Consider the following 15,631-nt stretch of genomic DNA (forward strand, 5'->3'; position numbering starts at 1 on the left):
CGGCAAAATATTAGGGACAATCAACTTGTAAGATGTAATGATTAACACAATGTGTCATTTCATTTTGGAAAAAAAGGGCCCAGAATAAAGATTTTTGGTGTGTTTGATTAAATAAAAAACATTTATTTCTTTACTCTCTTTTTTTTTTAACCTTTTCATTAATCTACAGTACAACACTTGGAACAGAAATGTACTCAGCCCTTTATACGTGGAAAACTTCCCTATGGTGGGACAATAAATTATATTATTCTATTCTATTCTATTCTATTCTATTCTATTCTATTCTATTCTATTATTTTCTTTTCTTTTCTTTTCTTTTCTATTTAAAATGAATAAAACCACTATTTTAAAACAATTTGTGTATTTACTCAGGTTATTGTCTAATGTTAAAATTAGTTTGATTTCCAAATCACTGAAATGGGACAACAACAACAAAAAACAAGAAAACTTTCAAATTTCAGCAGTTTGGTTCGCGCATCTTTCAGTCTTCTCACGACTACTAAATTTACGAGGAGCACTTGAAGGCAACACACTTCACGCTGTTGCCACGTTATATGTGACGTAGCTGGAGGCGTGGATCGGTGGGAGGTGTCGTAGCTTAGCGTTGTAAGACAGGAACCACACAGCCGCTGATATTAATGCTCTTAACGTCAACGAGAGTCTGTGAGAGAGGTGAGAGTTTGTTTGTTTTTATTTGTCTTCTGTAATATTTACACCAAACTGTTATTTCCGCTTGCCGTCGATGAATTAGCGGCTAATATAAATGTGCTCGGCACCCGCGTCCTAATCGCATGTCTGTGCTGTTGTTAAGGCAGGTTGATGAATGACGTTTAAGAAATTAGTACAATTAATGGACATAATAGAGCTTCATAAAGCCAGCCCTGCTTGTATTTAGTTTCTTTGCTAGGTCTGGTACGAAGCATCCGTCCTGTGTGTTTGTAAACCCTTAACTTGACATTGAGACAGAGCCTTACTCCAAGAAACGTTCAAGTGTTAAAAGTTTTAAGAGTCAAGTCATATGTATTAACATTATGGTTTCAGTTAACAAAAAAATGACCTAAATTTGCATGGAACATTGCAACAGCATCCCTCCAGCATCATATTTCCATTCGTCTCCAGTAAAGGGAGTATTTCCTTCTCAAACAAGCTGCCTGTTGTGGGTGTGGGCTCAGGCGAACAATGTCAGTAATTTAAGTAATTGTTTCACTTGAAAATTAATTACTGGATGTTGAGCTGTCGCCAGTTCATCTTATTGTAACTTAACCTCTATTTTGTTTCCTTCTTAAAACCCCGGTTAGACTTGGAGTTAAATGTATTTGGATCTCCTCTTGAAATACAATTTAATCCAATGGTTGCCTGATTGGAAGTCACAACAACAACTCAAATACATGTTTGTATTGTTTTGTGTTTTGGCAGAGTTCATCCAAATCATTATTGATCATGGACCCAAACACCAGTGGACTTGTGGAGAAGTTGGCTGAAGCGGGCCAGTCTCACCTCCTCCAGTTCTGGAAGGAGCTGAGTCCCAAAGACCAGCAGGAGCTTTTCCAGGATCTTCAGGGAGTAGACTTTCTGGAAATCAACGGATTCTTCAAGAGCGCCATGGAGACGTCCAGCAGCACCAAACACGAGAAGATGGACGGGCGCATGGAGCCAGTGCCCCGGGAGGTGCTCGGGAGTGTGACTAGGGACAGGGAGAGTCTGAAAGACTGGGAGGTCAAAGGTGAGCTCAATCAGGAGTTTTATAGGACTTCCTCCTGCTCCTCCTTCTAAGGTGTATTGTTGAGTTTTTATTGTTCAATAGACAGTAAGGAAGCAGGAAAAGGTTTTATTATTGTTTCTTGGCTTTATTATGATGTAGCAGCAAAAGCTAAGATTAATGTCTTCACTTTCTGCTACCAGATAAGAGGCTGAAACCCAGTTTCTTTAAGGTCATTGCCTAATGATTCAGGGCACCAATTTACTGGTATAACTCTGGGAAGCTTAATGAGATTAAAGCATCACAGGGCAGTCCAGATGAAGTGAGATGGACATGGGTTGGTGCTTTTTCTGATTTCTTACTTAAGGAAAGTTCAGAGAACCCACTTCCAGATTCACACAAGAAACCATTTCAGTGCATCTACTTGCCAAAGCCCTCCCTGAGCAGCAGGAAAACCAGCCAGTTACTCACCGTATGCTGTTACAGACTCAACTTCGCCCCAGTCTTGCTTCTGAGGGGTTTTTCAAAATATGAGTAATTGGGTACTTAATGTGACTCTTTGCGCAATTCCTGCGTGGCTGAGGCGATTTGATTACCTAATGAATCACTTGGATCTATTTCTTTTATTTTCGCGGCCAATAGTAACGGGAGATGTGATCGGGCAGAAAACATCTGGTTCTGATTTGGGGCTGGCGTCACTGGGTTTGCCTCTCTTGACCCTTATTCATGAAGTCATCTCACCATGTCGTGACCACATTTGTGTGTGCAGGGTGTGGCGTGTGTATGTGTGTTTGTGCAGGACTCTTCATATGTTGGGAGAGCAGTCAAAGTCTAGCTGATCCTCCCAGTACGTGGTGTAAAACTTCTCCCTTGGCACCAGCTGCTAGAAATATTGTTGACTCAGGTAGCTGGTAGTAAACTTGAGATAAGCCTGCTGTGTCAGGTCAAAAACGTTTTATTTCCTTTTTTAAAAAAAATATATTTGAAAGTTTCTACGTAGGAGTTCAACGTTCACATCCTGCCTATGACGTCACATCTTCAAGGTTTATTTACGAATGATGGTTAATGGTAAACTTTATGGATGCTTAGTTAAGTTTATCATGATTTATATAAGATTTCCCTGGAAAGACAATTTAATTGCTCTGAAGGTGTCCAAGAAGATTAGAGAGTTGGAATGGAAGAGATCATAAATGAAGGTTGTGCAAACGTAGTTACACCTCTCCACACTTTGTCAAATTACAACTACAAGTTTCAGTGCATCTTATTAAGATTTAGAGTGATTAATCCAAAGATTTGTAGACAATTGCGAAGTGGAAATAAAAGGATAAACCACTTTTAAAAATATTTCGCAATAGACATCTGAAGAGTGAGACTAGCATTTTTATTTTGCCTTGATCTTGTGGATCCAGCTGTTTTCAGTATAAATCCTGCTGTTATGTGAAGGATTCAGAGGTTTATTTGAGAGAATTTAAGAACAAACAGCATCATGAAGACCAAGAAAAACAGCAGACGGGTCAGAGGTGATCCAGGACAAATATTTAAAGCAATTAGGTTCTAAAATAGTTTTCAAAGCATCTCATGATCTGAAAATGGAAATAATCGCAAAATCTGGTCTAATGGAAGCGTTCCAAGGAAAAAACTAAAAATGAACGATATATCAACATTAACGTTGGGATCGGCCGATGTTCGTAAAATTGAGAACGTTTGGCAAGATTTTAACGTTGATGCTTACTGAGATAAATTTTAGTATTCCCAGATGATCTCCATCTAATCTCACTTTGCTTGAGCTTGCAAATAAGAATGGACAAACATTTCAGTCTTTGGCTCTTTTCATGCAAAGACTCAAACTGTTGTGCTCTGGTTCTCTCTCAGGTCTGGACTGCATCGCTCAGAGTAAAGTGGCTGTCCTACTGCTGGCGGGGGGTCAGGGAACCAGACTTGGGGTCTCTTACCCTAAAGGCATGTACGACGTCGGGCTGCCATCCCACAAAACTCTCTTTCAGATCCAAGCGGAGCGCATTTTGAAGCTGCAGCAGCTGGCGGAGCAAAAGACAACAGTCAAATGCTGTGTTCCCTGGTGAGACTCTGGCCCTGAGACACTTCTTTTTCTTTTCTTATCCAAAGAGAAATAGACAGACTAAGTCTAACAAACAGCCACCTGTCCTTTTTGTAAATGAGTCCCAGTTATGTTTGCGTGATGAATAACTGGGTCAGATCACTGTAGGTGCTGAAGGAAACTCAATCAAGAAAGCTGGGATAGGATTATCTCCCTGGACAGCAGATCTAAGGGTAGTTTACTGTCTGGAAAGGGAAAATGGTATTAGAAAGAGGTTAGTGCTAGGTCTCACTCATTATTAATTTTAAATCTTTGAAAACTGACATTTGACATTCACTTTTGTTGAGAAAAAAAAGCTTCTTACATTGCTTTCTAATAAGCAATGTCTTCAGTTTATGTTAAAAAAACAAGGCTTCTCTCCGCCCTCTTTATTTTTCTCAGTGTACCTGCCAATGTAACCTAAATAACCAAGTCTTATCTTCTTTCTGTGCTGCCTTCAGGTACATCATGACCAGTGGCAGGACGATGGAATCCACCAAGGACTTCTTCTCGCAGCATAAATACTTTGGTTTAGACAAGAACAATGTCATCTTCTTCCAGCAGGGCATGCTGCCAGCAATGGACTACTCTGGAAAGATCATCCTGGAGAGCAAGGGGAAGCTTTCCATGGCTCCTGGTGGGTCCAAAGATTATTGGTGACTACAAGATTAATTGATCTGACTGGACGGGGATTTTGCTTATGAGCATTTTTTTTCAAAGCCATTTTGTGTGGTTGCTTTTCAGATGGAAACGGGGGTCTTTACAGGGCCCTTGGGAACCAGGGAATCCTGGACGACATGCAGCGGAGGGGAGTCGAGTTCATTCATGTGTATTGTGTCGACAACATCCTGGTCAAAGTGGCCGATCCCACCTTCGTTGGGTTTTGTGTGCAGAAGGGAGCGGACTGCGGAGCTAAGGTCGGTCAAAGAGTTTTAGAAGTAGAAATATGCAAAGCATGATGTGGGTTTTTATCCATAGACTTTTACGGTGACCTGCATGAATGATTTGTAAAACAAAGTTTATGAGACTTAACCCCTACCTTTTAAATGTATTGAAAGGTACATTATAAACTTTATAGGTTTCACTGCAGTATGTTACAGAGCTGGGTTCAAGCGTGTAAGATCTGCAGCCGAACAAAGCCCAAGGTCCTCTGACTGGCTAGAGTTTCTTTCACAAATCCCACAGCTAATTATCTGCCTGGTTTGTAGTTCAAGATTATTTTGCCTCGTGTTCATATTCCAATGAAAGCATTAAATAAAAGAATGCTGAAGAGCTCGTTTGCACACCTCCAACAAAGAACAAGCCTTTCTTTGACAAATCAGGAATTTGTCAACATTGCAGATACAGAAGCAAATATGAAACTTTCTAGTTAAAATTGGTGGATGTGTTACAGAGATGTTCAGGTCTTAAAATATGAACAATTTCTTCGACCACACTTATGCTCCAATATTTTATTTATGGACAAAGAAGCATCTCCGTATCAGATGGTTTTTTTAAAAGCAAACTTACTACAGCTGACGCAGCAGCAAACCTGGTTTCTTCCTCCTCTCATAAAGTGTCTTTATCTCATATTCATCAGACAAGAACGTATCATACAACACAAGAGCTCAAGGATAATCAATGATCACCCAGTGCTGCTAATAACCTGTGTATTGGACGTGACGAGGGAGCAGTGGAGCAGTCGAGTCTGATCCATTCTGATCCGTCAGTCCAGTTTTTCCAGTCTGTGCCAGCAAGGACACATGCTCTTCATATCTTTCCAAGGAACAATGTGTAATTAAAGGTGTGGTGTGCTCGCTGCACCTTCAGTAACTCACCACCGGGTGGCGCTGCTGACCTCATTTTTTTTTTCTGAATTTCTTTCAGCTCTTCGGGAAACTTTTTCCTTCTTTCTGTCATTGAGATTACGTGAGGTATATAACTTTTTTTCTTTGTTTGAGCGTTAAAGGAACAGTTATTAAGAGGAATAGCACATCCCAATACAATGAAACCTTTTTTTAGTGAAAAAGCATAAAAGGAAGACGAGCAGTACCAGAGAATCACAAATCCTCCGCTGTGCTAGATAGACAGTAGGTATTTGTGGTTAGCCATAAATTGACCTTTTGTTTCAGGCCAACGCCTCCTAAGTGTTTGTTGCTGAAAAGCTCAATCCTAGACCAAAGTGCCTGGTTCTTGTTGAGTTTTGCAGCTTCTGCATGTTTACAGTCTTCCTGGAGCACAGTTTGGCGCAGATTTTTTTTCATTATTATTTTACCTCACTCTCTATCGTCCTCAAGTTGCTTGATGTCCAGGATGGATTTTCTGAAAGCTATGGTTTGCGAGATCGTACCACTGCATTCAAAGATGCGTACGAAACCGTAAAATAAATGCAACTTTTGAGGGATGCCTACAAAGGTGGATGGTGCTGTAAATATTGCACGTCAATCAGATATCAGACCCTTGGGTCCGGGCTCGTAAGTTCCTCTCTTGATCATACTCTATACGTATTTACAGGATTTATACTAAACAGTTTTTCTTTTCTATAGAGTCAAATAGTGATATTAATCATGAGACAGATTTGCTTGTAGGAATTTTGTGAACTTTAATAAAGTATTAATAGTAATTTCTGCGCTTGCTTTGAGGTGTAGGATTTAAATATGTAGTGGGTACAGAAACGTGAAGCTCACTAAAAACTGATGCTCTTTTGCTTATATTTTGAATCTTTCAGCCTTCTCGCTTTCCTCAAAATCAGTGTTTTCAATCAAAAAAAAATTTAATGATTTAAAACTCAACATTGCTAACTCTTTGAAGAGAAAGTCGGCAGTCGAGCTTCCATCACATAGAGTGCCCCTCCTCCATGACTCCCCCACCCAGCTCCTTAAGACCAGCAGCAGCAATTAGCAAACACCTGTTGGAACTGCGCGTCTCATTATACGACTACTTCAGTCCAACGCCGGAAGGAACTGTTGTAAATGGCAAAATGGGGAGACATTGTTGGGTTGATGTTCTGAAGATGGAGTGTCAAAAAGACTAGGAGCTTCTTTAAAAGATTCAAGGCGTCAGTTTGCAAAGTCAAATTTCTCTTATGCAGCAATTTTCTAACAACGGAAAGTAACACAGTTACTTGACTGTGCTATAAAATGGCAATATGTGCCTGGAAAATACACAATACTGCCCCTTTAAATATGTCTACATTCAGTGGGAGTTCAACCATAAACACTTTCTTTTGCTTTGGACTTTCTAATCAGATTGTGATTAGTGTGTGACCCTGTATGGCATTTATGCTAAAGAACAGCTGGCGGGTTAAATTTTTTGACAAACCTCTGTGATTTCAGGATCTATAACAGGGACTTTGACTCACCATATTAAACCTAAATTAATTAATTAATCAAAAAAAGTAGAAAGGGGTTTACCTCTGTTGCCCTGCGATGGCCTGGCGACCTCTCCAGGGTGTGCTCCGCCTCTTGCCCGTTGACAGCTGGAGATGGGCACAAGCACCCCTCCTGGCCCCAGTGGGATAAGCATGTAAGAAAATGAATGGATGAAGTAGAAAGTCATCTATGAACTGTCACTTAACAGATTTCAAAGGGAAAAAAAATATGAAGGCGATCAATGATGTATGGAGTTACAAGCGCTGAAAGTAACTTTATTGAGCGTTTTAAAGACAAGCCGACTTATTGCTATGTGAAGAAATGGACTCTGGAGCAGAGGCTTGGGTAATACCAGATGATGAATATAGTTAATAACGATGACATTGCATGGTTACCACATCAAAACTCAATGTCAACATCACTTCCTTTGTTCTGTTTCTTATGACTATTTCCACTGTTTCCACATCAGTTTATGCACGTCATTTTTTTGTGAAAGGCATCCAGAGTTTGGCTGAACTGTTAAGACAGACTCTTGAGTTACGCCTCAGTTGCAATCATCAGGATGATCGGGGTCACACAGTAAAATGTTACTGTGCTCAGCTCAGCTGCATCTGAAGATGCGGCTGAGCTACAGATGGTGATCTGCTGAATGTGGTGCAGCAGAGATGGAAGAAGTGCATCAAGCCAGAGTCTCTCCCATCATAAATTACTGGGAGAGCCTGTAACGTTTTATGTGGCTTCTCAACCCCCCCGGCCCCCGTTCAACAACCCCCTCATCATAACTAAACTCTGTCATTAGCAACCAACTTTAGGGTGAAGGAAGGTCTGTCTTCATTTAGAGCAGATGGAGCTAAAAAAGGTGAACTGCGCTGATTATTTGAGTAAAGTTTAACAAACAGGCCCACTGCTGTCATGTTCTGAGTCTTTTCACACCTATTTCACTGCAAAATCACAAAATCCTGCCAAGTGTTTTTCCATATTTTCTAGTGCAAATATCTTGGCACTCTTTAAATATGACCAAACTGATTAAGCAAGATATCAGAGCTTGTTTGAAGTCAGTACTTCTTGAATATTGACAAAAAGAATTAATTCCACTGACAGATTCTCATAACATTGGAAACATGTTTTGGTACAAGTGAAATAATTTGACAGGGTAGCTAGTACTTTATGTCAAAATTCAAGAATTACTGACTTAAGACAAGCTCTTATATCTTACTGAAAAGTTAATTGTAAATTAGTTTGGTCATATATAAAGTCTAGTAAGATATCTACACTAGAAACTAGCAACAATACTCAATAAGATTTTGTTTGCAGTGTTCAACCACAAGATCTTTTATTTTCTGAATGGTTTATTAAGCTGCTGTTCAAAGAAGTATTCATACTATTTGAACTCTTTCACAATTTGTTACAACCACAAACTTCAGTGCATTCTATTGGGATTCAACTGAAAACTACTTCATCTATCCCCAAAAGGAAATTAGATGTTGCGGTAACTCATATCTTCAAAGAGTCAATGTGAATGGTGATGCTGTGGGCAGGAAGGAAATCTGGTAGCGGTCAGTCTGTCACCATGAGTGAACTAGAAGCATGTAATGGAGCAGCACAAAGTAATTCATAATCGTGAAGAGAAAGAAATATGAAACGTGGTTTTTCATGCATCTGTTTGCTGCAGATACAAGCACAAGTGTGTTGGCCAATCTTTCTACCAGCTTTACACCCCTGGAGCCTGAAAGTTTTTATATTTTCTTCACAAAATAGTTCAGACTCAGTCGGACTGGATGGCATACACATGTGAACGTGAAAGTCTTCCCACAGATTCTCAACTGTATGTAGAGGTCTGTGCTTTGACTTGACCATTCTAACACATTTGTTTGATCCAAACCACCCCAATGCAACTCTGGCTGCAGGCGGGTTTAGGGTTGATGTCATGCTGGACGTTGAACCTCTACTCCAGCTTCAAGTCTTCTGCAGCTTCTCGTTAACTCTCCCGTTGACGTGTTGCGTGGATTCCCAGGGTTTGTTTGCACATATAAATATCTGCCGACGCTTTCAGGTGGTGGAGAAAACCAATCCGACCGAGGCTGTGGGCGTGGTCTGTAAGGTGGACGGGCATTACCAGGTGGTGGAGTACAGCGAGATCACCCTACCGACGGCTGAGAAGCGCAGCTCGGACGGCCGCCTGATGTTCAACGCGGGGAACGTGGCCAACCACTTCTTTAGCTTCTCTTTCCTGCGAGACGTCGTGCAGTAAGATTCCTCCTGTTCACCCGAACGTTTTTAACGAGTTCCACCAAGAATGATGTCTGAATACAGAATCTTTTATTTATTACCAGGAAATATGAACCCCAGCTGCAGCACCACGTTGCCCAGAAGAAGATCCCGTTTGTGGACGATCAGGGTCAGCTCATCAAACCGGAGAAACCGAACGGGATTAAAATGGAAAAGTTTGTCTTTGACATCTTCCAGTTTGCAAAGTGAGTAGCAGCTGAGTTTCTAAAGATAGTGGCTAATGTATTCTCTAGATGAGAGGTGGCTATGTCACCTATGGGTCTCCTAGACAAAGTTTTAACTCTCCTGCATCCAGGAACCATCCCCCTCTTTTTTCTTTCCAGTCCCCAACCATATCCTTCACCCTCAGCCGTGACATTTCTCCGAAGTCTGATCCAGCAGGCCAAGTCTGCCAAACTCTCTGAAGGAGGAGGATGAAGGTTTACGAGCTGTTTGCTCGTTCCTCCTCTTCAAAATGTTTCATGACATCAGCTCTGAGTCATCCGACTGCTAATCAAAATTTGCGTTTAATTACAGAACGGCAGTAGCAATTGACTGACAGGGAACGCACAGCAGACAAATGCTCTGTGTTCCAAAATGAAAACAGATGAGGAACGATTGCGTTGCTGCTCTGAGGACGGTTCGGAGTCGGGCCTGGACTGGCACCCTGACAGTTTTAGTAGAATCCAGATGGGTCGGCTCTCCTAGCTGCCACATTTCTAAAAATGCCTGTTGAATTATGGTTGTTCTCAGATCCTCACAGCATGAGGTGTAGCTAAGTCCAATGTCGTTTTCTGTTGTGTTTTAGTGCAGTGAGCCTATGATACCCACATGTCTTCATACTCCTATGAAATGAGCTGGAAACATTAGCAATGTGGATACTTATTTCAGGATGTTGTTCATAAAAACCTGTTGGTCATAAGTACTGGGTTAAACAGGAGAAACTACAATTTTGAAACATATGATTGAGAGAATCATAACTTGAGCTTCTAAAACATCCTTTCATGCACATTTTTCACTATGCGTTGTGCTTGTAGCACTTTTTTGGGGACATCCGCATTTGTTTTTCGGGTCTCGGTCTTTGACAGCAAACAAAACTTTCAGCATCAAACTGACCGAATGCTTTGATGATCCTCACTGTTGAGCAATGCTACAGTGCTTTGTAAACAACTATTTTTCTCATTCTGTTACATTACAACCACAAACCTCAACGTATTTTAACGAGGTTTTATATAGTAGACCACCAAGAAATAGCACGTACTTGTGAACTGGAAGGATTTAAAAAAATATTTCACAAATAGAAATATGAAACGTTTGACATTTCTACCATTGGTATTCACCTGCTTTTTTTTTTCTTTCCGACAACTCTAAATACATCCTCTGTTATTTACTCTTATTTAAAATCATCCATTTTAGTGAATAGAGTTGACATGTTTGCAATGTGTTCTCAGTATATATGATCAGAGTTGGTGGGCAGATGAAAGAAAACCTGTTAGAAACAGAGAAAAAGCTTCCGACTGGGGCAGAGATTTATCCTCCAGCAGGACAAGTAAACATCCAGTCAGAGATACAATGGGTTGGTTTTTAGAAAGAAAGGGTTACAAACTTGGCTATTCATGCATAAGCCAATACAGCAGATTGACACCCTTTCAAAAACAATGCAGACAAATTAAAAACATGTTAAAATGGAAAATGTGGGGTACAGTACTAAGTATTTGGCTTTATTGTCCATGGTATTAGCTTTCAATTTACTCTTCTACTAAATAGGACCAAAAAACACTCAGTGACTTTTACTCAAAAGAACATTTGGTGCATTCATTCATTAAAATTGGCTAAATATAGCGAGGATTTTACAAGAGTGACCCAAATCCTCATGCTTGTTGTTGAGAATGGACAAAACATTTTAATACCAAGAAAATGGAAAACATTTCCCCCGAAAACATAGGACATCATATCTATTTCTTTCAAAAAGGTGAACGTGCAAAATGCATGTTTTGGCTTTATATTGCAGATGCCACTTTGGCAAAAATCTGCCAGCTCTGTTGTTTCATTTATATTTTCTAGGCTTAGTTTATGTTTTAGAAAGTAAAATTGAATCACTTTTTAAAAAAAAAAATAAAAAAAACAACACAATTTTGTTGCCCAAAAGCTCTTTCGACGTTTTTTTGGTCTGCGTGACAAAAAACTTCAGACTTTGGACGAGATCAAAGCATGTTCCTCTATTAGAACGGCCCAGTGAAAGTACAGACTTAATTTAAAATGGGAATTTGTGGTTAGCCTTAAAAGTTGCTGTTCACAGATGCTCTCCATCCAGTTTGACTGAGCTTGAGCCATCTTTCCGAAGAGAATGGCCAAAACTTTTTGTCTTTAAGTGTGGAAAGCTGGTAGAGAAATGCAAAAAAGATCTATAGTGCACAAAGTAATGACTCGGATGATGTGCGCATGCTAAAAAGCTCGGAAAGCACCAGTCTTTCTCTTTGCACTCCGCAATTACAAATTAAATTGATTATTTTGATGTTTGTGGCTTAAATATTAAAACATGCGACAGGATTCAAGGGGTAGGAATACTTGTGCAAACCATCGACTTCTTATAAATGAGCAGCTGAACATTCATACCAGCATTACTTAAAACATAATAACCGACTCCAATGATCTGTGGTGCAACCAACGAAACATCCTTCACCTATTCCCAAACAGTAGTCTCAAAAAACACAAAAAGCTCGACAATTTTCATCCCTTGGGTTCAGAGCTGTTGAATAAAAGTCCTCCCAGTCTTTTCCAGCTGTGCCCTGCTGTTTCCTTGTTGTGCTTGCACGCTGAAGTGACGCCGTGTTCTCCCAAAAAAAGGACGTTCGTGGTGTACGAGGTTCTGCGGGAGGACGAGTTCTCCCCGCTGAAGAACGCGGACACCCAGGACGGGAAGGACACGCCCACCACTGCCAGACACGCCCTCATGTCCCTGCACCACCGCTGGGTCCTGAACGCTGGGGGCCACTTCATCGACGAGAACGGCAGACGTGTGCCCGCCATACCCAGGTAAGCAGCCGCGGAGCGTGGAGCACAAACACCAAAGTGGGTTCTTCCTGGTTGCTCCCACCTTCCCGACACGCTTCACGCTGTGTAACTCTGCGCAGCGGCCTGGATGTGTTTTGTGTGTTTAGACATCTTGTTGTTTTTAGCTTCACCCTCTCTCCCCTTCCCCTTCTCTCATGCTCGGTGTTACACCTGCGTGTCCCGTACAATGTTTCCAGAGACGGAGCAGCGGGGAGTGTCACAGATGATGGCAACAGAAAGTAACTATTCCCCTGCTGTCCTGAGTGCATGGTGACGGGATTTTGGCTTCTTTTATCTTCTCGCTCAGATGTTAACACTTTTGATTCTTTATATCCACTTCCTTCATTTCCACTGAGTAGCTTTTTTTTTTTTTTTCATTGTTCCTTGCAGAAGTACTTGTACCTCTTGGACGTTATTTTTTTACACATTGTTAAACTTCAAAAAATGTATTTTATTGTGATTCTTTTTTTTTGTTCTTGCACAAAGTAGCTCATGATAGTGAAGTGTAAACACTGCATAGTTTTTAAAATATGAGTACTGAGAATATTTTGTCATATTTTTATTCAGACCCCTTTAACATTATACCCCTAAATAAAATCCGGGGTAACTTTAAAAAGTCAACAAGGCCTTAGGTGTTTGTTAGGGAACAATTTGGAGAACAGATGTACATTTATATCTCCAAGATGTGCAGACCCAGTAGAGTCGTGCCGCCTAAAGAAATCCTGCAGCTATAATTCCTAGAAAAGATAGTTCTACAAATTATTCAGTCATTGGAGCTAATTACAAATGTGCTCCACTCTCTTGGGATTTAGATTTACAATGAAAAATATAAAACAATTCATCATTTTCATTCCACCTCACAATCATGTGCTACTTTATGTTGATCCATCACAAAGAAATCCCAATAAAACACATTGAGGATTGAGGCTGGATTAGCACATGTGAAAACAAAAAGGTTTAAGAGGTGCGAATACTTCAAGGAACCGTATCAGTTGTTATGAAGGATCTACTTTAGTTTAGCAGCGGCTGGTATTCTGTCATAATGATCTGACGGCAGATAATTTATCCTCTCAAGGCCTGTGCTGAGACTCTTGTGTGCGTAAAGGACGTACGCACCTGTTGCATGCTGGGTAATGGGAACCACTCCTCTTGTCTGTCAAACCTTTAAATGAACTCTGAACCTGCTGATTTGTTTATAAGATCATTACAGGCTCATCTGTTTTCTGCTTGTTTTAACTTCACTGGCTTGCTCAGACATATAGAGCCTAAAAAGATTTTCACCCCCTTTGATGTTTTTACCCTCTTTATTGCTTCTACAGATCAATCCTGATCAACAAAGTCTGCCTTATTTGAGAAACAAAATTAGACAAAAACTATATGACATCAATGCAATTGTTTATTTTTAGATTAAATATTTTATTTTCTAGGGGGTTTTCCCTATGAAAAAAGACATTTTGTCAGTCATGACTCATTTTGTAGAAGCAATAAAGAGGGTAAAAACATCCAAGGAGTTGAAAGCTTTTTATAGATACTGTAAAAACACAAGCATGTGCCTCTTTGACATTCATTGGAGTCACAAATGTGTTTAAGGCTCCTAATGCTTCTCTTTTAGTCATTCACCTTCACTTGCAGCTCAACCTCTGACTCTCCAGATGTGGGATCTGTGATTGTTGTCTGGAATAATTACTGTGAAGCAGGCAAGATGAGTGAGGGTTTGTGTGAAGTGCCCCCAGTATTTCAGAAGCACTGGGTGGAGACTTTGCCAGGCACTCATCTGTTTGCTTCTGGAGGATGTGTGTTACGGGTCAGAGTACTAATCACTGGTTGTGATGAACATCTGATTATCTACCTTTGATCTCTAATCACATGCCTTAGTAAAAGCCCAGCTGTTTTTCAGGATTTAGTGCCGCTTCTCTAAGCTACCGTCCCTCTGTCTTTCATGAGACGGTCTCTCATTCTGCTTCTGTTTTTCTCCTTCCTCTGAAAACGCTTCTTTCTCCGACGCAGCCTCAAGGATGGAACCGACCTTCCGATCAAATGCGAGATCTCTCCGCTGGTCTCCTACGCGGGAGAGGTGAGGCCAGGAGAACTTAACAGAAAATCCAGGTGTTGTCCCCAAATCACTGCTTGACAAAGTTTTCCACTTTTTTTTTTCTTTCTTTTTTTCCTTTTTTCTTAAAGGGTCTCGAGGAGTTGGTCAAGGGACGAGAGTTTCAGGCGACCCTGATGATCGACGAGCGCGGAGTCCACGAACTGGTGAAGAACGGCGTTTAGTCAACAGAGGACAGACGCGGGAGAACAACCCAAAGATCACCTCATGCTTTTTGTTTTCCTGAGTTTGTTTAGAGAAACTGTGATGCCATCGCCGTGCAATAACAAGCGTCTCCCTGAAAGGTTCTTGAGTCTTAAGTGAATGAGGCTAATGAAGTACGCAGTCTTTTCTCTGTTTGTATGCTGACGCCATACTTTATCTTTCTTTCATAGAGCACTTGAACACATTGTGAAATTATGAATGAAATCCTTATTGTCTGGACTATGCATTCGGCAAGTGCATCTATTTATTTTGCTTATGAGACTTATTTTTATACGTCCTGATGAATGCTGTTTAGATGGACTTTACCATCTATTTAACTTGTAATTTTTGTACAAGAATAGGCTGAGATTAAGTAATCAGTACATGTCATAAGGACACATGGATCGGGATGTGGGGGGTATTTATAATATCTGCTTCTTAATCATTAAAGGATGGCTTTTATCTTTTATTAAATGCACTTTCTACATGGAAACCAAATTGTTTTGTCTATATCTCTTTATAAACTCTCAATTTGCACAACTTTGGAATATGCATTTCATGTTATGACTGCAGAGTGTTTTCACTGCATTACAGTTCCTATAGTGACTAATCAATATCTAGAGTTTGTTTGATTTTCATGATCTACTAGAGAACGTAATGCAGATGCTACAGTGTCTATAAAAAGTATTCGCACCCATGGAGGTTTTACCCTTTTTATTGCTTTTGCAAATCAGTCACAATCAACAAAAAATCACACACAAAAAAAACTTTAATCCCAAAGTGAAAAACGTTTTCTGCAAAATAATTAACATTCACCCCTTTCAAAGTTACTGAGCTAAGTCAACAAAGGTCCAGCCAGTTGGTGCTTGTAG

The 15,631-nt window shown here is 40.4% G+C and overlaps 1 protein-coding gene across 2 annotated transcripts; it reads left to right on the top strand.

The window, feature by feature from the left end:
* Positions 1-578: 578 nt before the first annotated feature.
* uap1 (UDP-N-acetylglucosamine pyrophosphorylase 1) lies at positions 579-15,299 on the top strand. 2 transcript variants are annotated; one of them, XM_023339256.1, is made up of 11 exons: positions 579-672; positions 1,417-1,723; positions 3,572-3,776; positions 4,256-4,431; positions 4,539-4,711; positions 9,198-9,391; positions 9,478-9,618; positions 12,260-12,448; positions 12,664-12,705; positions 14,474-14,540; positions 14,648-15,299. In XM_023339256.1, exons 2-11 carry the CDS (start codon positions 1,441-1,443, stop codon positions 14,738-14,740), a joined length of 1,563 nt encoding a protein of 520 aa, XP_023195024.1. In that variant the 5' UTR covers positions 579-672; positions 1,417-1,440; the 3' UTR covers positions 14,741-15,299. The 2 variants fall into 2 exon arrangements, with proteins under 2 accessions (XP_023195024.1, XP_005795630.1); XM_005795573.3 differs by lacking the exon at positions 12,664-12,705.
* Positions 15,300-15,631: the final 332 nt, after the last annotated feature.

This window comes from Xiphophorus maculatus, chromosome 9, assembly GCF_002775205.1.
Source record: "Xiphophorus maculatus strain JP 163 A chromosome 9, X_maculatus-5.0-male, whole genome shotgun sequence".
NCBI classification, from domain to species: domain Eukaryota; kingdom Metazoa; phylum Chordata; class Actinopteri; order Cyprinodontiformes; family Poeciliidae; genus Xiphophorus; species Xiphophorus maculatus.

Coding starts and splice junctions, on each gene's coding strand:
- uap1 (XM_023339256.1), top strand. CDS start 1,441: ATGGACCCAAACACCAGTGGACTTGTGGAGAAGTTGGCTGAAGCGGGC. Junction 9,619..12,259: donor GACATCTTCCAGTTTGCAAA/GTGAGTAGCAGC, acceptor TCCCAAAAAAAG/GACGTTCGTGGTGTACGAGG. Junction 14,541..14,647: donor TGGTCTCCTACGCGGGAGAG/GTGAGGCCAGGA, acceptor TTTTTCTTAAAG/GGTCTCGAGGAGTTGGTCAA.